The 21,982-nt window shown below is 38.8% G+C and overlaps 1 protein-coding gene across 1 annotated transcript in view; it reads left to right on the forward strand.

The window, feature by feature from the left end:
- LOC118815497 (tumor necrosis factor alpha-induced protein 2-like) overlaps positions 1 to 20,746 on the forward strand; it is a 28,449-nt gene extending 7,703 nt beyond the window's left edge. Inside the window, exons 3-15 of the mRNA XM_036581649.1 lie at positions 183 to 552; positions 4,199 to 4,568; positions 5,241 to 5,402; positions 12,512 to 13,163; positions 13,291 to 13,405; positions 13,537 to 13,659; positions 13,832 to 13,926; positions 14,303 to 14,395; positions 15,215 to 15,335; positions 16,234 to 16,359; positions 16,474 to 16,629; positions 18,154 to 18,275; positions 20,143 to 20,746. Of these exons, the coding sequence (XP_036437542.1) occupies positions 4,520 to 4,568; positions 5,241 to 5,402; positions 12,512 to 13,163; positions 13,291 to 13,405; positions 13,537 to 13,659; positions 13,832 to 13,926; positions 14,303 to 14,395; positions 15,215 to 15,335; positions 16,234 to 16,359; positions 16,474 to 16,629; positions 18,154 to 18,275; positions 20,143 to 20,302 (1,974 nt within the window). The 5' untranslated portion in view covers positions 183 to 552; positions 4,199 to 4,519 and the 3' untranslated portion in view covers positions 20,303 to 20,746. The remainder of the gene's footprint in view (positions 1 to 182; positions 553 to 4,198; positions 4,569 to 5,240; positions 5,403 to 12,511; positions 13,164 to 13,290; positions 13,406 to 13,536; positions 13,660 to 13,831; positions 13,927 to 14,302; positions 14,396 to 15,214; positions 15,336 to 16,233; positions 16,360 to 16,473; positions 16,630 to 18,153; positions 18,276 to 20,142) is intronic.
- The last annotated feature ends 1,236 nt before the right edge of the window (positions 20,747 to 21,982 follow it).

Genomic DNA, 21,982 nt, shown 5'->3' on the forward strand with positions numbered 1-21,982 from the left:
AACAGAGGTGAGAAGCAGAAATCAAGGGCAGAATAACAACACTGACAGAAACTCAGAACCAGGCTTCATGTTCTGTGTTATATTGTAAAATTATATTGTTCTGTGTAATAAAAAACAGAAACCATCTTTATCATTTATAGGCATTTTAGTAACGTTCACATGCGTACATCTTTCATTTTCAGTCTGTGCCAGATGCAGTGGAACACAAGTGGAAGTGTTTAAGATATAAGATTAAAAAAAACAGTCCGCCAGAGGAAACATGCATGGTAAAAGGGGTACAATCTGGAAAACCCCAATGGCATTGAGCTAGGGAAAAGGAAACTGAAAGAGGTTTTAAATGGCCATGAACACTTCACAGCTGTCATCCAGACCACATGACCATGGGATGGAAGGGTGGAGTGACTAGCTGAAGCTTATAAAACACTGAAGAACACAGTCCCTCACACAGACGAGATAAAGAGTCTCCACAACTCAGAGAGAACCTGACTAATCTTCATGTGATAATGAAAACCATCCAGCTTCCCACAATAACCCTAAGGAGGAAAAGTAAAGGTGAGAAGAGTCCTTTGTTTTAGATGTGCAATATTAGGGAGAGTTGTGTTTTTGGCAGATTCATGACCTCAACTCATCTGTTACTCTGTTTAGTCATCTAGCTGTCTAGTCTGATGTGAATAATTATAGCAGAGCTATGAAATGATGGAAAACTGCAATAATATAAACACTGCCATTTTTTCAAATCAATTGACTATTACATATTAATCTCCTTGGAATTGTTCACTATTAAAGCAAATCAGCATACACTGATAGTCTTTTCTCATCAAGTTTCTAACCCCGCACATGAAAAACGGGAACACAAAGCAATTTTTGATCTGCCATCGTCAGTGTGGGACAATATATATATACATATATATATATATATATATAATATATATATATATATATTGTCCCACACTGACGATGGCAGATCCACCATAAACTAATTTAGAGCTTTTAAATTCAAAATAAGTATATATTCATCAAACGCAATCAAATTTCTCTGTTTTATAAGTTAATATGTTGTCTTTGTCCAATTTAAAAAATATATATATAGGGTTTACATGATTTGTGCATCACTGCATTCTGTTTATATTTACAATTTGCAGAGTATCACAACTTTTTAGAACCAGGCTTGTAGATTCAGCTGCACCAAATATATCAGTTGTAACATTATACAGGCTTTGTTGCACAGGTTATGTCAGAACCAAAAGAATTTTATATGCTAGCTCAGTGGCGTAGGCCTGAAATAACTTTTTGGGTAGGCTTGTGGAGAAAGGCCTCTTTGGGAATGAGGGAGTAGTTACATTTTTCAAACTTATTGTGTCCTCATCATATCAGCCCCACATTAGTGCAGTCATTATGTGCATTGCTTTAAGTTTTAGGATGCTTCCTGATCTGTACCCAACATGCAAGCTTCTTTTTACAACACCAGTTAGCTTGGCGTGTTTAATGCTACATTAAACACCAGTATATAAACAGTCAAAAAAATGCTTATACATATGCTGTACAGATTGGATAGTACTGGTAAAAGTAATGCTCTGTATGCATGTGCAGTGCAAATTTGCCAGGGGATGCAGATTAGGTAGCAACAGGGACTCACGTCACATTTTAACACAGTATTCACAGTATTTTCAGCTCTATTAAACTTCGTCCTTCAGCCAAGGCTCACAAGAGAGGAAGCATCTCAAAGGATGAGAAAATGTGTCTATACTTGTTAACTGTATTTCATCAATTGATTGTGAAATTAATGCCATATATCATTTATATCATTGATCTTAAATATTGGCTGCTGCTGGTGGGGCAGCCAACTAACAAAATCTTCCATTTTTACCAGCATGTCATTGGTGTCACAGTCACTGGTGCTAAGTCATATTCATATTCAACACCACTGACTAACGTTAATGTCACAGGTGATCAGAAAACGTGAAAAATTAGTAAATATGGTAATCTTTGTCCATATTGAAGTCTATTAGTGCTTATTTTGTCATTTTGCTCCCATGGCTAGGTACAGCCAAACAGGGCACGAGACAGAGACAGGGGCTGAATAATCAGCAAAAAGGACATAGCGCTGCTTACCTGGCCGCCCCGGTCACCCTGCCTACACTTCTAACTCCCCCTGCCAGTCCAGAAATCCAACTCAAGCTTAGTTGTGAGACTATGCTGTGTATATATTATATGTAGTTATACATTTAGGTATACAGTCATTTCTTATTGCATTTTTTAATAATTCATAATTCTTATTTTATGCTTGTACCGCCAGACAGTGTGTATAAGTGTTTCATTTTTATACAGATTTTTTAGATTTTATGTGTTTATTGTACAACAATTTATTCATTTATTTTTTTTTCAAAATAGAATATGGAGGCGCCTTAAAACATACAACAGGCCTCTGTATTTTTTCAGTGCATGTGTATAAAAGAATTTTGGTAACATGATTATTCAAATTAAACTTCTTCATTAAACACAATCACATTAAAATTATGAATCAAATTAAAAATTAATACATTTATGACAAAAATAATGCTTCATAAATATGTTGGATAATTTACCACAGGATAACTAAGATTAAAATTTAGAAATATATGAAAACATCCATTCATAATTTCTGTGATGCAATGAGGAGACCACGCATTGACTTTCAAAAGTAAAAGAGATTATTAAATTTAATAGGAAAAATGTCTTTTAAGATTACAGGAACACAAAAAAGTAGAAATAATTTAAAGAATTTAAAGAATGTACAATTATCTACACACATTCACACAAACACACACAACCTCACATGCAAAGGCTTAACAAGGTAAAAGCTTAAGGGGCAGCAGCAGGCTAAAACTCCCACAACACCCACAAGTGTCTTCCCCAAACTAACATCTCATCTTCATGATGCTGAATGGCTCCAGTCTGTCTGCAAAATAGCTGATATGGGTACAAACAAGTCCTTAACTCACAGCATCTTTCTCAAAGAACATGTCAGAGGCCTCACAGAGGCACAAAAGCCAAAGAGCTGTTATTCCTGGGCATAAGAAATCTATTCTTTAAGAACATATTCTGTATTAAAAAGATTAAAATCTGGTCATGGGAGATACTCTACCACTGCCAAATTCAACAAATCTTTGAATTTTACATAAAAAAAAATATCAAAATGTGTTTGGAATTAAGCTCGGCATTAAGCAAGCACTACAGAGAGGGTCCACCTTGTAGATCCACCCCTGGATCATCGGTTTCCATATATAATTTGTTTTATTCACGGTGTGCAAAATGGTATGCATACCAAGCACACTGTTTTTTCATAGTTAGTCCACAGCTTTATGCAGATAAGATTGCTATAACCAGAAAAGATGGATCTGTACAATCAAACAAACGGTGTGCAGATGCTGCAGGACATGATCATACATGTCCTTGAAAAAAATCAAAAGGAAAACCTCCCCAACACGCTGACCAGCTCCAACCTGTTCATCTAACCAGACTAAACTGCCACCTATTCATCTGCCTGCGTGCCGTAACAATGCAGAGCACCTTATAAATCCTGCTAATGTAATGTAAACATGAGGAAATGCACACATCTCTACTCGACATTACAGATATGTAAAACATACTGGAAACCATTTGGCTATAAAGCACACTGTAATTTGGTCTATCTGGGTTTTGGACATTTGCATACTTGCCTTACACTATACTGAACTTCTTATATAGCTTTATAGCTGCCAAGAGAAAACATCTGAATCTATTTGTTCAAATGAATCTTTTGGACCTACTATAAGAGCTCTGTTTTTAAAAAATTAAGGTATACTTGAAGGGGAATGTTTGCGAACGAACTTTATGTCAGCTGCTGCTATGAAATCCCAGGTGGTTGCTAAGGTTGCTAGGCTGTTGCTATGGCATGCCACATGGCTGCTTTTTTAAGCCTTGATAAAAGTGACACAAGAACAGAACAACATTTTCTGATGTGCTTTAGAAATGGTTCAGATGATCACAATTTTTAAAACAGAGGTGAGAAGCAGAAATCAAGGGCAGAATAACAACACTGACAGAAACTCAGAACCAGGCTTCATGTTCTGTGTTATATTGTAAAATTACATTGTTCTGTGTAATAAAAAACAGAAACCATCTTTATCATTTATAGGCATTTTAGTAACGTTCACATGCGTACATCTTTCATTTTCAGTCTGTGCCAGATGCAATGGAACACAAGTGGAAGTGTTTAAGATATAAGATTAAAAAAAACAGTCCGCCAGAGGAAACATGCATGGTAAAAGGGGTACAATCTGGAAAACCCCAATGGCATTGAGCTAGGGAAAAGGAAACTGAAAGAGGTTTTAAATGGCCATGAACACTTCACAGCTGTCATCCAGACCACATGACCATGGGATGGAAGGGTGGAGTGACTAGCTGAAGCTTATAAAACACTGAAGAACACAGTCCCTCACACAGACGAGATAAAGAGTCTCCACAACTCAGAGAGAACCTGACTAATCTTCATGTGATAATGAAAACCATCCAGCTTCCCACAATAACCCTAAGGAGGAAAAGTAAAGGTGAGAAGAGTCCTTTGTTTTAGATGTGCAATATTAGGGAGAGTTGTGTTTTTGGCAGATTCATGACCTCAACTCATCTGTTACTCTGTTTAGTCATCTAGCTGTCTAGTCTGATGTGAATAATTATAGCAGAGCTATGAAATGATGGAAAACTGCAATAATATAAACACTGCCATTTTTTCAAATCAATTGACTATTACATATTAATCTCCTTGGAATTGTTCACTATTAAAGCAAATCAGCATACACTGATAGTCTTTTCTCATCAAGTTTCTAACCCCGCACATGAAAAACGGGGACACAAAGCAATAGAGAACTCAAACCTATTTGATGTGGTAAAACGCAGTCTTGTCGAGTCAGAGTCAGAGACTTTGACAAGGATGTGCGCGTCTCCTCACGTTTACATTCACATTAACGGGATTTATCAGACGCTCTGTTTTGTCACGCCACGCAGGCAGATGATTAGGTGCCAGGTTTAGTCCGCGGGTTGGATGAGCAGGTCGGAGCTGGTCAGCGCGTTGTGATGCGCCGTTTGTTGGACAGCACAGATCCATCGTTGCTGGTTTAAGTATTCCTGTGTGCCTAAAGCTGGAGGCGTACCGTGGAAAAAACACAACGCGCTCCGTGATTTGTGGGGCAAGTCTGTTGGTTTCTAAACTGTAATTTTTACAGATGTGCTGGAGTCGCCTGAAGCTCTCAGCGCAGCGATGTCGACCGAGAAAACCGAGAAGTCTTCCAACGGTGCTGGAGGCGAGAAACGCAAGAACAAGATTAAATTCCCGGACCGAATGAGAATGACGAGCCTTATGAAGCGCCATAAGCCTAAATCTCCAGGTACCGCCTTCAAGATTTCCTTGTAATATGGTCTATTGAACTGACGTCATATATATATATATATTTTTGACGTCATATATTTTTGATGCTGAATAGACTGACTTTAAGTGTTGCAGCAGTATCCTTCTGCATTTCTTGATGTTTGCAAATAGATAGAAACAGAAAAAGTATTAATCTATTTTGTTAGAAATGGTTTCCTTTGTCTCTGTCTGATCCCACCTTGACCTCTCTCTATCTGGTTGTTCTCCATCGGGAGTGCGCAAGAAGCAAAGACACACACACGTACATCAAAGATTCGAGACGCACTCATTTATTTTGGAACGGCAGGGCTATTTTATACACTTAGAAGCAGACATGGCTGGCAGTTGGTCAGTTCAGAGATAAACAAGATTTCTAAGAACAATATGCAGATGAGGTGTGAAAGAAACAGGGAACCACGGCTGAACAGGGCGTGGCTGCCAAAAAATGTACTTGCAGATCAAGACGTTCCTGACACACAGACATATGATGTTTAATTTAATGAACAAAAAGATTCTCCCTTTAGGAAAATCCACTGAATTTCCTTTCATTCCCCTCTTTTGTTCCCTAGGAACAACACTCTTAAAAAGGAGTGTCCACCACCAGGGCTGGGTAAAAAACCTGCAGCAAGGCCCAATTAGTTCAGGAAAAGTCCCAGCCTACCCAAATTTCGTTTTGGCGTAGGATGTTCACACTCCCAGGTGGATTTGAGCATACTTGTGACTAGTGAAAACCGCGTCAGCATGCAGTACACAAAATAAAATATAATAGCGTTACAGAGAGCACATAATATAAAAATGGAAATAGTTCAAATTTAAACAAAAGAACAATCAACAGACCCATTGCCAGTGTATTCATGAGATTGACTAGAAACTTGTTTTGACAACAGAGGAATAGATGCCATGGCAAGGGTAAAAGATCTTTCAACAGTGTGTTGGACTACAAGCACAACTCAAACATAAGCAAAAAGTTATTTAAAATGTTTACTCATACAGAAGTATACGGATGGTCTTCTGGCCTGTTAGCAGCTTTGTGCTGCGTGACAGGCAGTGTAGGTTGCTAGAAGATAGATTACTAGCACGTCATCCCACAACGTGTCAACAATAGCTCATCTTGATCAATCCTGTCTTCTCAAAGTCCGACATGGATAGAGCTGACAATCCATCTGGACTGCAGTCTTCACCTAGTCGACCTAGAGAAATTCACCCCTCTTAGTAACCGGAAAAAGCCACACATCAGCTCCTGAGAAACTGAGAATGTGAGAGAAGAAGAACAAAACAACAAAAAGGACACACAACCAAATACTTACAGCTCAATCTATCTGGGGGCCCCCTTTTATTTTAGTAGCATGTATCCACTGCACTTGTGTATTAGTCAAAACAGCTGTTCTGGTTATTGCAATGACAGTGCATGGTGGTCCATGGAGTGCTTTGCCAACTTTCCTGGAAAGCAAACATTTAATTAGTACCTTTTTGCCTTGTTTAAATGGGTGTGTTGGTTGGTCTGTGGGGAGAGGGAGAGAAACAGCAACATTAGCTTGTTAACTTGTCAATCAGCAGCTGTGTAATCTGACACAATTATGTCTATGTCACCACTATTCGTCGGACCAGGTTTACCTTGCACCCATGGTGTTGGGAACGCTTGTCCCATCAAAACCTCAAAAGGAGACAGTAGTTCTGTGCACATTCTGCACATTCTGCATTCTTCAGTTCTGGGCATGCATCTAAAATCAACGTTGTTGTTTTTGTCACTTCTGGAATACAGTATATTCTGTTAATATTTTCAATCACCCCTCTTCGTGCAACATGTGGAATACCATGAAAATGTTGTATGAGGAAAGGCAAACAAGATTTTGGCGGTGCTATGCAACCCTCAGGACAGGTCAAAATCAACCGAACGCTCACTACAATTGTGTGAGGACCAGTAGTCCTTATCTACTTGTGAGCTATTTTCTTGTATCATGGCAATGCCAGTAAGGCTAGGATCAGTAGACAATGGATGAGAGAAAACTGAGAAATAACAATTATGTTGACTAAGGTATGAACGTGGTGGGCCATTTTTCGCAGCATGTTTTGCGACAGCATCTGCTACAACAGCTGCTTCCTCTCCCGAACTAGGGGACTCATGGCCCCTCAATTTTGGGCCCAGATTCGGCTGTAATTGTGAGCCACACCCCAGCTATACATGCTGTCAGTCAGGATGCTGATGTCTTGATCTTTAATTAGAGTACATGCCCTAATGAGGGTCACAAGTTCTGCCATGTGTGCTGACTGATAAGGAAGTAAGTGTGCTTTAATTACCACATTAGGAAGTTGACATACATCATAACCACATAGACAAAACACCATCACAGGGCTTAGAGCATGAGCCATTTACAAAAACCTTTTCAACATGCTCTAATGGTGATGACAACAAATCAGCACGACAGGCAGACTCTTCTATGATGTCAGCACAACAGTTGTGAGCCTCAGGCAGAAATTCAGAATCAGGGAGAGATAACATTTGATGCAAATGAAATGCTGGAGATTGTGGTGAAGAGGTTTCAATAGACAAATTGCTAGTGCATGTCAAAATGTTCTTGTAACCACTGTGCCTTTTTGCTGCCATGTGCTGTGTTGACATGGTGTTAGGGAAAGTAAGCACCTGATGTGAAGTGTACCGTGTCAATCGGTGTGAAAGGGCAGTTTTTTTTTTCTGCATCCAGTACCATCAGGGCAGCTGCAGCTACAGCCCGCAAACAAGCAGGCAGCCTTTGTGCCATTACATCTAATGTTTTGGATAAATATGCAACAGGTCTCATGTGGACCCCATGCTGCTGAGCCAGCATACCTGCAGCAACCCCATAATGTTCATGTGTGTACAGATGAAAGGACTGCATATAGTTAGGCAGGCCCAGGGCTGGAGAAGAGCACAGGGACCGTTTCAGTTCTAAGAGGGCCTCTGCCATTTCTGTGGTCCATTCAATCGTATCAGGAGTATCTGACTTGCAGCGCATTCTCAAAATCTTGTCACAATAAGAGCAGTCTGGAATCCATGCATGACAGTAATTGATCAGTCCCAGAAAAGACATCATGCCTTTCTTGGTGGATGGAGGTCTAAAACTCTGAATGAGCTGTATTCTGTCCTTTCACAGTCTGCAGCTTTCCTTTGACAAAGTGAAACTGAGATAGTAAACTCTGGTTTGACAGTACAGCAGCTAGTCAAGAGCAGCTTTGAAACACGCAGCTAAATGCTAAAGCAGACACACAGAGCCAGCCTTGCACATGGCCTCATCCTTCACCCTCAGTAGCAGATCATCAGCATACTGCAACACAGTACAGCCTTGAGGGTATCCAGGGAATCATACATGGTGGTGGCAAAAACAGCGGGAAAATCCACACATCCAGGAGACGCTGCCATGTGTATTGTGGTTCTTTGAAACTGAAAGCAAAAGTGAGTGTCCTCATGGACTAGGATGCAGAAAAAGGCTGAACACAAGTCTATAACAGTGAAATGTGTGTGTATTACTGGAATTCTATTAACTGTAGCACAATTGGCGCAAGTGGGATGACAACATCATTAAATCTTGTGTAAATGTCTGACCTCTACCACCCGCCCTGGTAACAGGATTTATTGGTGTGTTATATGGAGATGTTGTTTCACGATTATGCCTTTTAACAGTGACTGTATCACACCCTCAATTCCTTCCTCCTTTTCTCCAGACAAAGGGTATTGCTTGCAGCGCACTGGCTGTTGTGTTGACAGTTGGCTTTAAACAGTACACAACTTAATAGACCCACTTGGTCCTTGTATTCTGCTCATAATGATTTAAGGATTGCCTGATCATTTGGACAAGTTACTGACAGCTGAGGTGTTTTTGAACATTAAATTGGCACCCCACTCACTCCCACAGAATTCATTTTGGCATGACACTGGCCCATTATATTCATTGCCACTAATTAAAGAAAATGCCACTCCAGTGTGTACAAGAAAATTAAACCTTTTGCCATCTACATACAGTTACATATGTGGCAAATCACCTGAGACAAGAGTTAATGTCTTAAAAAGCATTGTCAAACTAGGTGCATCTTCAACAATGTGGGGTGCGTTCTGTGGGCAGCCCTATGCATTCGTCAGTTTCCAGACAACAGGTTGTCCGGTGTGTGTTTTAGGGCCCTCCGTCTGAATCTGGAACGGTTTTTGAGATTGACTTTCATCAGAGCACTTTTTTCTACATTCTCTAATCCGAGGCCCCTCTTTTCCACAATAATGACATGCCCCTTGCCTCTTCCACTCATTATTTTGAGATAGGATCATTTTATAATCTGGACCTGAGAGCCGGGAGTAACTAGTCATTTTCAACAGTGAATCAGCAAATTGTGTGGTTGCTGTGGGGATGGAAGGCTGGAAACAATCTGTTTTATTACATTTATTATTATATCAGGTGTTGTGGGTGTTACCACATTACCAGTAATGGAAAAAAGTGCAGCAGTATTCTGCCTCTGTGAATTACGGGCCGTTACATTCTCTACATCAGAATTAGAATCAGTCAGAAAGAGAACTAGCAGCAGAATTATTGCTGGTTTCATTCTGCTGAGTTAATCGATCCTGAAGTCAAAATGTTTTCAGTAAAACGAATCCTGTCATTAGCAGCCTAGTATACCGAAGAGGAGCCGAAGGGACCCAGGGAAGTCAGATTAGTACATTAGTACTTGACTTGGTCTTTTTGTTAACCGTTGTTGCCCATTTAGGGGTGACATATTTATCCCAGTCAATTTTCATTTTACTCCATGTCACCAGACAATGATCCACATATTGCTAATCCCATTTGGGATCCCCTACACCATCTCTTATGCATGCTGCTGCTCATGCAAGTTTCCTCGAGGGATCCGTCTCTCGGATATGTCCGACTACAATAAGAACGAGATCATTCTGTCCATCCCACCAAATTATCTATCCACGTGGCGGTGCACTCACCTAAATTATTCCTGTCCATCCAGTCCCTTGGGCTTTCCCCAGAATTAGGTTTTACAGTTTTACCCCCCATTTTTATTTGGAGAACAAACAGAATGGAGGTTGGGATTGGTCTTCGCTACTTCGCTGGACCAGCAATGGACAACCCAAACAGACTAGTGTATCCTATCTTTCAAGGACTTTGTAAATTCCCCTTAGAATTCACACGCCTAATCTGTCCAATGATGTAGCCCCTGTGGCCTCAGGGGAGGAACACCTCTACAAGATCACCGTCAAGGAGAATGAGCAAAAAAAGATCAGTACTCAGCTCCCGACGGAGATCCCACTCTCTGACACCAAATTGTAAGAAATGGTTTCCTTTGTCCCTGTCTGATCTCATCTTGACCTCTCTCCATCTGGTTGTTCTCCATCGGAGCTCCAGGAGTGCGCAAGAAGCAAAGACACACACACGTGCATCAAAGATCTGAGACACACCCATTTATTGTGGAACGGAAGGGCCATTTTATATACTTAGAAGCAGACATGGCTGACTGTTTGTCAGTACAGAGATAAAGAGATAAATTCACTGAATTTCCTTTCATATTTGATCAAATTTTTCTTTTGCATTTGACACTCCTATTTTGAAAAAAGTTCATTAAAGTGTATCAAATATATAATTACACATTGAAGGAATATATAAATCAGTGGTTCCCACCGCTGGTCTTGTTCATGCCTGCACTGTCCATTGCTAGCCTGCTCTAACACACCCATGTCGGCTCAGGAAGAGGTTGTTAACAAGCTGATTCATTAAATCGTGTGTGTTCCTTCAGGAAAAAACAGGGTTGGGAACAAGTGTTTTGGGAATACTTGTGGGCCCTATGTGATATTCCTGCTTTAGGTCCACATCCACCCCAACCCTATTCTTCTGTATGCAAGAATTAAAAAGGAATAAAAAGATAACATATTTAGATACTTAGAAAAAAAGAAACTTCTAGTCTCACTGTGATTTTTCTATATACAATATCGAATAATGTTAAGAAGTTCATTCTCAGGCCCACTGGTGGCTTGGGGGCCCTAAGAAACTGCTTGAATAATAGAATAATAAAAGTTTTCACAGTCTTATTGAATTTAGAGGTTTTTGTGTTGTAAAGCCAGAAATGAACAAAAGTCATGTTAAACATTGTTCTGTCTGTAATGTAAACATGCAACCACAATATTCAAGAAAAAAAACAAATAGATAAATTATTAGGAAAAATAACAGGAAAACCCTACAAAACCCTGGTTGAAAAACTGTGCACATCCCCACAGATAATATTTCATTAAAGGACATTTGCAGTAAGTCTTTGAGTAAACGAGACTTTACACCTTTTTAAAGTTGCTTCAAAAATGTCCTATGGGGTTGAGTTTTGGGCTCTGACTGGGCCGTTCATAGACACTGATCTTCCTTTTTAAAACCATTGATTTACTTGAATGTGAGGTTTGAACCGTTATCATGTTGGGAGGGGAAATTCCTCTTTATCTTTAGCTTTCTGGCAGAGGCCAGCAAGTGTGTCAATATATCTTTATTCATTATTACTTTTATATTATTAATCTTCTGGAGAAGTTTTGTCAGGTCCTTATGTAACCTAACTATCCCAGAAGGATGAAAATGTCAGGAACAGCTACATTAACAGCTGATTTCTATTTGTTGTCAATCAGAATTCACTTGTGCAACTGGGCAATAAAGCCATCAAGATCACTGGGCCCCCCTGCCCCCCCAGTAAGCGTCCCTCACCCCCGATGAGCAGTTTGCAACCATCCTCTCCTACACTTCACCTCTCCACTGCACGAGACTTGCGCTTTTACATCATTAGTATGTCTCATCTACACAGCTTTTCCTTTCAGAGGAGAGGTGTTTGTCTATCAGTAATTGGCAGAACAACACAGTGCCCAGCCACGTTCTCTCAACACATTGCCCCTTCGATCGGGATACAGTAGGTCCTGTTTGTCAGTGATTAGCCTGAACTCTAGTGCACAGCAAGGCAGTATAACTCCAGTAGATTTTCTAACATTCCCTGATCCATTTTCTGATTAGTAAATCTGCTGCATACTGGTAATGACATTTACATACATAAAAATCCTCCTCTCATTTAGCCTAATAGTGAGCTGTGTTCTTTCAGAAGTTCCAGTGGTCTTGGATTTCAACCAAAATCTGGAACAAAATCACTTAGCAGAAGCAAGTCAGCATCTTCTAGCACAGGAAGAGCACCTCTTCAGCTCAGAGTCAGCAGATGAGCAGGTGGTTTGCACAGACGATGATGAGGACAGACTGCAGAAGGACTATGAGACTCTGAAGCTGCGCCTGCGAATGGTCATCCATGATTCTTTCAACACGGATAATCAGGAGGCCCTGAAAAGTGCTGTGGCTACTATACTTCAGGAGGAGGAACGAGACCGCATCTGGGAGAAGACAGCAAAACACGAATGTCCAGTTTGGAGGCCGATGGGATGCCGAGAGATCCATGACACACTTCTCCAGAAGGTGGTGGAGGTACGGCTTCAGCGGGCAAATGAAGAAGAGAGTGGAGCGGACAAGCTGTCCACCTCCCTAAAGAAAGATGTTTGCCGGATGGGCAAGCGCATTCAGAATGACCTGCTGCGAGTGGTCAGAGACGTGCAGGGATGTTATCCACCGGAGTTTGACGTGTGCAACATGTACACTCAACTGTACCATCAGGCGTTCTCCACGAAACTCCAGGAGTTGACTCAACCCAACACTGAGTTGGAAGACTGCATCTACATACTGAGTTGGATTAACGATTATTATCCAAAGTAAGGGAAACAATACAGTGTGTCTTTTGTCATTATTAAAGATTTATAGTGTAAATGAGACTTAATTTTTCTGTTGTAATTGTCTAGAGATTACCACAGTTTGAATTGTTTAAATATTGCTTTTCAGGGGTGTGTTGCAACAGAAAGAATTAGAGTCCCACATCAGTAGTGAAGCACTAGGACCTTTGTTACCTGAAGAAAGTCTTAAGGCATTGGAGGAGCAGTATCTATCACACAAAGAGGTAATGCGATACATCAGCTCAAGATGATATGGGCTTATTTATTAAACATCCGTATATAATCCCATGCTCACTATTTACAATCTACAGTGCACATTATTTTTACATTAGATGATGTTCCATCTTCTTCTTAGGCTGAGGTCAGAACATGGTTGTCCAGTGCCCTAAAGAAAGAGGAGGAACATTGGCAGACTGACGAAAAACCTGAACTGATGGATAATTACTACATTTCCCATCTTGCCCTTGATGTCATACATGTATGAACAACACTGGGCTAACATATCATATGACGTATATGTCACATTGCATGTTTGTTGTACTTTCCTTTAGTTACAGCATAAGCTCTAAGTCTAAGTTGGCTTGTTACTGTATAGGCCCACCTATCTGGACTAGGGTGTTTCATTATAGCATGAACTTCTCATTTTACAGCTTGTTGATGGTGCGATTAAAGAGGCCGTGACTATTTTGGGTAATGAGGATAAAGCTCAGAGGATTCTGTTTCAGCTAGCCAGCTTTCTTGCAAGGTAAGATACCAGTGTCCCAAACCTAAAGTCCTTTGCAGCTTTATAGCACCCTTATGGCCTTTTACCACAAAGTTGGCATATTCACATTGGCAATTAGAGAGCTATACTTAAACACTACCATTGACCACTGTCATTTCATATGACAACAAACACATAGGGTCCCTGGAGGAACAGAGAGAAATAAATAAAATAAATTCAAATTATCTGTCGGCAAGATCGATTCTCAACCTAATATCAGAGAGAAAATCTCTCTACTCCTGAAGGTGCCTTTGACAAAAAAAGATGTCTCTCTGTTTCATCCCTCATGGTTCTCAATTTTCCAAATGTGTATGCCATAGTGAAAATATTTTTGAACAAATTTGTTTTCTCTTGGCAGCTATAAGAAATCTATTGCTGAACTTCTCAAAGGGAAGAACAAGAACATTCCTGACATGCTGAAGGCCAGCCTGGTCAGCATCAAGCAGTTAAGGTGAGACAAACAAAAAACACATAGTAATAATTTGAAAGTCCTACAACAGTAGCTTAGGTAAAATGGCCATATTCTGATCAATTGAAGGGGCCAAATCTAATCTTGACAAATTCACTTTAAATAAATGGTCTAATTAATTTAACTTGGATCATTGCATTCCTGGCATTTACTGCCCCAGAGACATTAGAGGTCAGTTGATCTAATGTTTTATTATTGAATAACAATTAATAGTATAACATTTTTGGCCTCTTCTTGGAGATGAGTTTGTAGGTGAGTCTTTCAGCTCAGCTTGGTTTGTGTTTTTCATGTCTGATATTCTTTTTGACTATCAATTCAATGTTGAATACTATTGCTTTGTTTTAATTGGTATTGTTATTACTGTTAAGATAATAATAATATTAATAATAATAATAATATTAACGCTAATAATAATAAAAAGACCACCACCAACAACAAAATTGACTGCTGTTCCAGTTGATTTTCCAAACTTGTGTGTTGATTTACCTCTATGTGTATGATCAACTAATGTACAGGTATGGTTTACTGTTACAGTAAATAGACACTGGCATAAATAGGCATACGTGATGCTTTATACACAAGTATCTCATCAGACTTTAGTATGAATTATAGAACTTCATAAAATGCAGGAACTTAAATGTGAATAGTGTTACTGTGTAGCTTGATTTTAGACGAGTAATACAGAAAACTATTTGCACTAGTTGCTGTCTAAGTAACTATACTTGAAATGTTTGTCGACCTGTCAAGATGTTACTCTGTGGAACATGACACAAGTACAAAACAAAGTATTTATTTCTGCAGGGAATACATAGAGGCAAGAGAAAATCTTTCAGATGTGAAAGGAACCTGGCTGTCCACTGCAGCAGATCTGAGAGAGTCCTGTCACAGATACTTCCTTAGCACCACACACAAGGAGCTCAAGGTAGCTAAAAATAAGGTGTTTCTAAACTAATAGCTGGCTGTGTTCTCACAGCCAGTGCCTGCCGCCAATCATTTGATGAAATCCAATTCATGCTCTAAATGAGTTACATTGTATTACACTGACATACATTTCAGGCATTATGATGTTGTGATGTTGTAAGTAACTAGTAAATTCTGCATTTTTTGCAGTATACAGACTAAACAGACTATATAATGGCCCTGATTACATTCAAAGAGTAGCTGACCATTTTATGAAGAGCATAATTTTTCATATTTTTTTTTAAATAATGATAATTATGGTATTTGTGGATCCACGTTGGCATACAGAAATAAAGTAAGAGAGCAAATGAGATCTTTGTACTGTTTGTACTTAGTTTGGATTTTTTCAGTATTACACTCCTAGCTTGTATGAGATTTCTACAATACGAATAAAGTGCTCTGGAAAATTGGCCAAAGCAAAGGAATTTATTTTGAATTTACTATTATTGAAAGCACACATTGACTTTACTACCTAAAAATTTAAAAACATTGCAAATCCAATTTAAATGTTGTATTTGACAACATTTTCAATGCCCCTGGTCAAATGAAATGTTTTGTTGGAGTTAAATCTGTTAACAGATCCCTCTATTGAGAACACGCTTCTGCACATTGTAATGCATAATTACTGTTAATTTGCAAAATGTAACAAACTAGAGAAGAATATGTAAAATGTGGCATGTGCAAAACTCATGGAACATAACATTTATTTTTTCAAACAAATAGAAATTGTGTGCTAAAATTTGCAGGGTCAATGCCATATTCAAGTTTGTTCCCTGTAGAGGATTTTCAGAGAGAACATGTGATTTGACTAGGATTGTTCAAACCTTTGCACATAAGTGTAACATGTCTCATCTACACAGGGGCATTACCGAAAGCTGTGGACTCAGACCTGGTTTTCAGGGAGCCATAACATTATCGGAAATCTCCTCAGTGCTCTGGAGGATCAGATAACACATTTCACATTCCTAAAGCCTGCCTGCATGGAGGTGAGCATCACAAACTCTAAACTGATTAACCAGGTCAGAAACCAAGGATTTCTGGGTACTTTTGTTTGTCAGAGTGTGTTAAAGTAGTCCTAAAGTCAGTGTGACTGTGTGTAGGAGTTGTTGAGTCAGCTGCATACTGAGGTGATGACAGAATATGTGAGGAGGATGCTGAAGAGGAAAGTGAAACTAAAAGACAAGGACGAGCAGGAGACAGCTGCAACCTTTCTGTGCGAGGACAGCACCAGAATCAATGCACTGTTTGTCAGAAATGTGAGTACATGAAGTATATACACTTAAACCTGTCCTGAATTTTAACTATGTTAACCAAAGATCAACAAAATGTCAGTTTTCCCAATGTCATGGTTTGTCAGAGAAACAAATATAGTGAACAAATAGTCAATATAAACACACAGACAGCCTACTGTATTATAGCCTTCTCTAACCTGAGCTACATAGAGTTGTGCCTTCTTTAGCTTAGCTTTAATTTTCCTAAATGTGACCTAGCGCATAAGAAAATCTACGTTGTTTAGTCTTGAAAGTGAAAGTCACATTTTTGAGGGTGTTTTTCCTTTTTTTTCCCAAGAGTATTTGCTTTTAGCCCTTACAGAACCACCAAATTATACACAAGCATGCACACAAACATATCTACCCATATAAACATTCCCTGCATTTTCCCTCCTTTGCTCAGTGCCTCAACAAACCCACAGGCATTCCTTTCCTCCTCTCTCATGCTACGTCTCACTATAAGCATTAAACTGAACTCAATGTTTTTGGTTTTTTTGGGGAGGTTTTTCCGAACATCTAGCCAAGAAAAAGTCTGTTGAAAACCTACACACATGGGAAAGTAATTTAATGCTTTTGGGCTTGTGTAACAATGGCCAAGCAAACAGAGCAGATGTGTTAATGTAACCAGGAGTCGGCAAGTAAGCTGAAATGGACAGTACAGGAGTGCCCTTGAAAATCAATGAAGAAAAAGTAAAAACATAAAACTTGAAGTGGAAGCAAACTTAGGGAAGTAACACAACACAACAAATGAACAGTGTATACAGGCCAAATATAGGTCACAAACTATCAGCAATGCTAGGTTGTGAATTTAGGGCAGAAAACAACTATAAACCCACACAGCACTGAGGAGAAACAGCTGGAAGCAAAGATTATGAGGAGGAGTTACAAATAGCACACAGGATGGGCATCACCCCAAATGGATGTGATGACAATCTATAGTTAAACAGAGGAAATGAGGCTGGAGCTGCGTCCAAAACTGCATGCTGCCATATTAAATAGCATGTCAAAATAGTACACCACCAATATCCGTGCAATATGTGTAGTATGTATAATACTGTACTATGGCTTTGGACATAGCTTGGGGTAAATGCTGACCAGGGAAACCATGACAGTTCACAATACTGTGGTGTATTTATCCACTGGCACCATGTGTTGAGGATGTTGTTGGCTCCATTGCATGTGAACTTTGTGCCTTGCGGATGTTCATGTTCTAAGCAGAGCACCCAAGGTCTTCCTGAAGACACGGTGGTATATGTGCTAATAGACTGTCTAGTGGGCTTAAAACAATGAGGGGTAACAGATTGAAGGCCTTATTCTATAGAAGGGCTGAGTGGTTACTTGATTGATGTCAGAAGCGGTTGTGTGAATTTGATTGGTAAAAAAGGTATAGGGTAATGCAGGGAGGAGATAGGGAGCCTACACTTATATAATGCTTCGTTTAGTTTGTTAAATTAAATGACCTATTTGTGGAGAATGTTTTCTGAACAGATTGTCACTCTTCTCCCACAGGGGTCCAAAGAGAAATGGCTTTCCAGTGTCCTACCCAAAATGTCAGAGGTATTGAGGCTGCAGGACGCAGGGTCACTTCAGCTAGAGATAGTTACGTTAGCAAGAACCTACCCAGATATAAGGTGAGTAAAGGACACAGACAGGTTGGTGCTAGAAGTTGTGTTATAACTGCATATAGCTACAATTATTCAATTTCCATGCTTACAAGTGGCTAATGTTCAGTTAAAGGAACACCGAATAGAACAGTGAAGTGCTATTTAAGCTGGATTAGTTTTATCAGATAGTTAAATGTAATTTGTAAGGAATTTGGGTCGGGGGTTTGTTTGGGATAACGTATCTGTGTAATTTCCTCTAATTGCCACAAATATCCCTGACTGAATCTTCATAGCCAGATTTGTACATCAAAGTTACATGACAGGTGCCACATTCAATAGCCATAACAACGCAGCACAAGGCAAGCAGGGCAATGAAAAAGAAACAGAAAATGCACCATTAGCTATTAGCTTATCATAGGCATTTTTTAAGGATAAAGGAACAGTTGTGCTTCCTTTTAGCAGTATATGCCTTGTCCTAAAGTTGACAAGAAGAATCATTGTCTATTACCAGCTTTGTCACATTATCTAAGGATGTAGCTTCCCATTTCCTTCAACTTGATCCTTTAACAAGACCCAATCAAAACCAGTTAAAGGTTTGTGTTGTGGAACTTTTGAAACACTATTTTTCATAGGTGTGACAACACACTGAGATCAGTTTTCTGGACAGGGATCAAGCCTAGTTAAAATTTTCATGTTGGGTAGAATTTTGTCTCCATTCAGAATACTGTATAGTCCATCTCTAAGCTTAATCCCTGTCTGGGAAACTGACCTTAGATGTTTTGAAATCATTAACAATAAGTGTATAGTATTTTTTTTCAAAAGTGCTATAAAACATTCAAACCCTCCACCCAGTGAAGAAACATATTTCATCTATTTGGAGATCAGTTGCCACCAGTTGTGCTGTTTTGAAACAGTAGACTCAGTAAGAAAAAAGAATGCACTGTCAGATTCCTTTCACACTCCCCCAGAAATTATGCCGGCTATTTTTGGGCAAAAACAAAGGGGTTGGGTTCTGTTTTCTGTTGCAGAATTCATTTGATTGCAAGAAGGGATTCTGAGTAGATCTTTTTTTTGATAAAATTAAAGTGACAGTGGCAACATTTGGTATGGTCAAAGCTTTAGTTGAAATTTTTATGGCTTTTATAGCTTTTTGTACTATTTTTCTTCAAATCTTAGCATTGATTCAATATGTCCTTGTCTATGTTTTCATCAAAGGAATTTTTACAATAAATGTTTTAATGTTTCAAAGAGTTTGTTGATGTAGGCTATGAAAACAGAAATTGTAATCGTTGATGAATTTGAACCAAAACTTCTGCTTAACTTTAGCAGGAAATTGTTAATCTATACCTGAAATGTTGCGAAAACCTACACTGTAATGTAGGGGGGTAATGTACTTATGTATTTTTGTGTTTAGAGGTTTATACATAGTGTAGAGAAAAGTGAATGCTGAAACTGTTTAGCTCTTACAGAGAGAGGTGTGCAAAAATAGTTACAGCCTTTCTAAATGGAAAGTGCTCAAACAGCTCTATATGGCAGAGAAAAGTGACGTAATGATTCCAATGGAAAAATAATGACAACAATGCAATAAAAATAAAATAAACACACTTTCTTTAGTCAGAGAAGCCAAAGGTAAACAAATTCCAATATACATGAAATTAGAGATAGAATAAACACTCGTTATTCATACGCTAAAGCTTATGCAACAGGAAATTACATCATTATGTAAAGCATTTTTATTGCTAAAAGTCAGTTTTATGGAAACAAACTGATCAACAAAATACTGCAATTTTCTTCAGATTACTTTTTGGGCAGAAATGGAAACAGCTATTTCTGTTAAGAAAGTTGCTGTTATACTGACCACATTGACCCTCATCTTCATGTTTCTTCTCCCCAGTGAACGCCAGGTCCTTGCCCTCCTGCAGCTAAAGACTAACCTTTCCAGTGTGGATGTACGCAACATTAAAGACAGCCTAAATGAGAACAGAAATTCGCCAGTCTCTGAGCCTCCACCACCTTTCTTTTGCAATGTGCCTGTTAAAAGAACGCTCATCTAATGGTCTGTTATAAATACAGTATAATCAGACATATGGTACTGTGGAGGGCTCTTCTGAAGCTTATAATGTGACACTGTACCTTACTGTCTGCTGTTAAACCCGCCATGAAGAGCCAATATTATTGCATGCTGTATAATAAATAAAAAATAATAAACTGTTTATAGGTTTTCAGTAATCTTTTTGCCAAGGTCAGTAGAGCAGAATACAGGAGCTCACCGAAAAATCTATGAGCTGAATCCCTCTTTATTTCCATGGGCATTTTATTCAGCAGTCGAAAAGCAGCTGGCTGACATTCATAGTCATTCTCAAGATTGCACCACAAAAAGGAATCCAGTACTCTGATTATTAGTCAAGAGACATTCACCCAGGGCTATTCGATTCCAAAAACATTTGGAGACAACTCTGACTCCAAGAAATGGGAATCAATGTTACAATTAAAAAAAATGTAAATGAGAAAAAAAAAGTCAACATAAATCAAATTCATAATATACCATTATGATTTATGTTCTGAATGACAAAGTAAAGACACAGTAATGTCCTTGTGCTATCATGTGCCTCAGTTCTTCTTCCAAGCAATTTTTTTTTTCTTTTTCTCTGCTATTTTCTCATTGTGGTGAAACAGTGTCTAACAAAATCCAGATGTTTATATAAGTGTTTTTAACCAAATGGTAGACTACTAAGGAAGACAAAGACATCCTTGCATTGGTGTTCTTAGATCTAAATTCTCTTCTATTTTTTTTAAGTAAGAGACAAACGCTTGTAATGTAGAACCACCTGTTACAGATATCATTTTTCAGCTTGAGAGAAGTCGACAGCAGGCATCAATTCCAAGACTTTGAGTCACATCCAAGCTCTCTGACAGCTGGGCTTTGATCACTGAATAGACTAGCTATGTGATTTGCTTCACAAGGCATCAGACTTAGGAGTACACTCTGAAAAAAGCTTCAACGGTTCTTTAGTAAACAAAATGGTTCTATATAGAACCATCAAGAACCATTTGCATGCTTAAATGGTTCTTTGCATTGTGTTGTAAAATGTTTCTATACAGAACATTTTTGAAAATGGTTCTGCTGTTATGAATTCAGGCTCGTAACAGTAGAACTCTTTTTACTGCTATACGCAGCCATATACAACACATCTGCCATCAGTCTGAAGAACCATTTTACCATGCAAAGAATTATTTAAGCATGCAAATAATTATTTGAACGTTCATGATTCTATATAGAACCATTGTCTTTACAAAAGAACCCTTGCAGAATCGTCTTTTTAATAGTGTACTATGAGAAGAGCCCGTTTTCTGATGTAAGAGAAGACCTCGCAAAACTATTCAACATCCCTGCTGTTGTGTGATAGCAGCTTTCAGGCTATGACTGCATTAGTCAACCTTCACACACATTCCAGTGCTGTGTTGTTTTTTTTTTATTTTGCAGTTAGAAAGAAAGGAAGCTTGAAAGATTTCATATTTATTTCATTTGTATGCATTTCTTTGTGAAACTCCAGCCATAAATGAAACCCAAGTAAGTCTGAAACATTAAATATGACATTTCATTCTGTAATCACATGTTTTGCAGGTTTTGTTTAAATGTTACATGAAAAGTCTTCATGCATGGCACAGTTATAAATTGAGAGATATTTGACTGACAGAGCAGTGGAGCTAATATTAAGGTGATTCTGCCAAGC

This window comes from Colossoma macropomum, unplaced genomic scaffold (genome assembly GCF_904425465.1).
Source record: "Colossoma macropomum unplaced genomic scaffold, Colossoma_macropomum, whole genome shotgun sequence".
Lineage (NCBI taxonomy): Eukaryota > Metazoa > Chordata > Actinopteri > Characiformes > Serrasalmidae > Colossoma > Colossoma macropomum.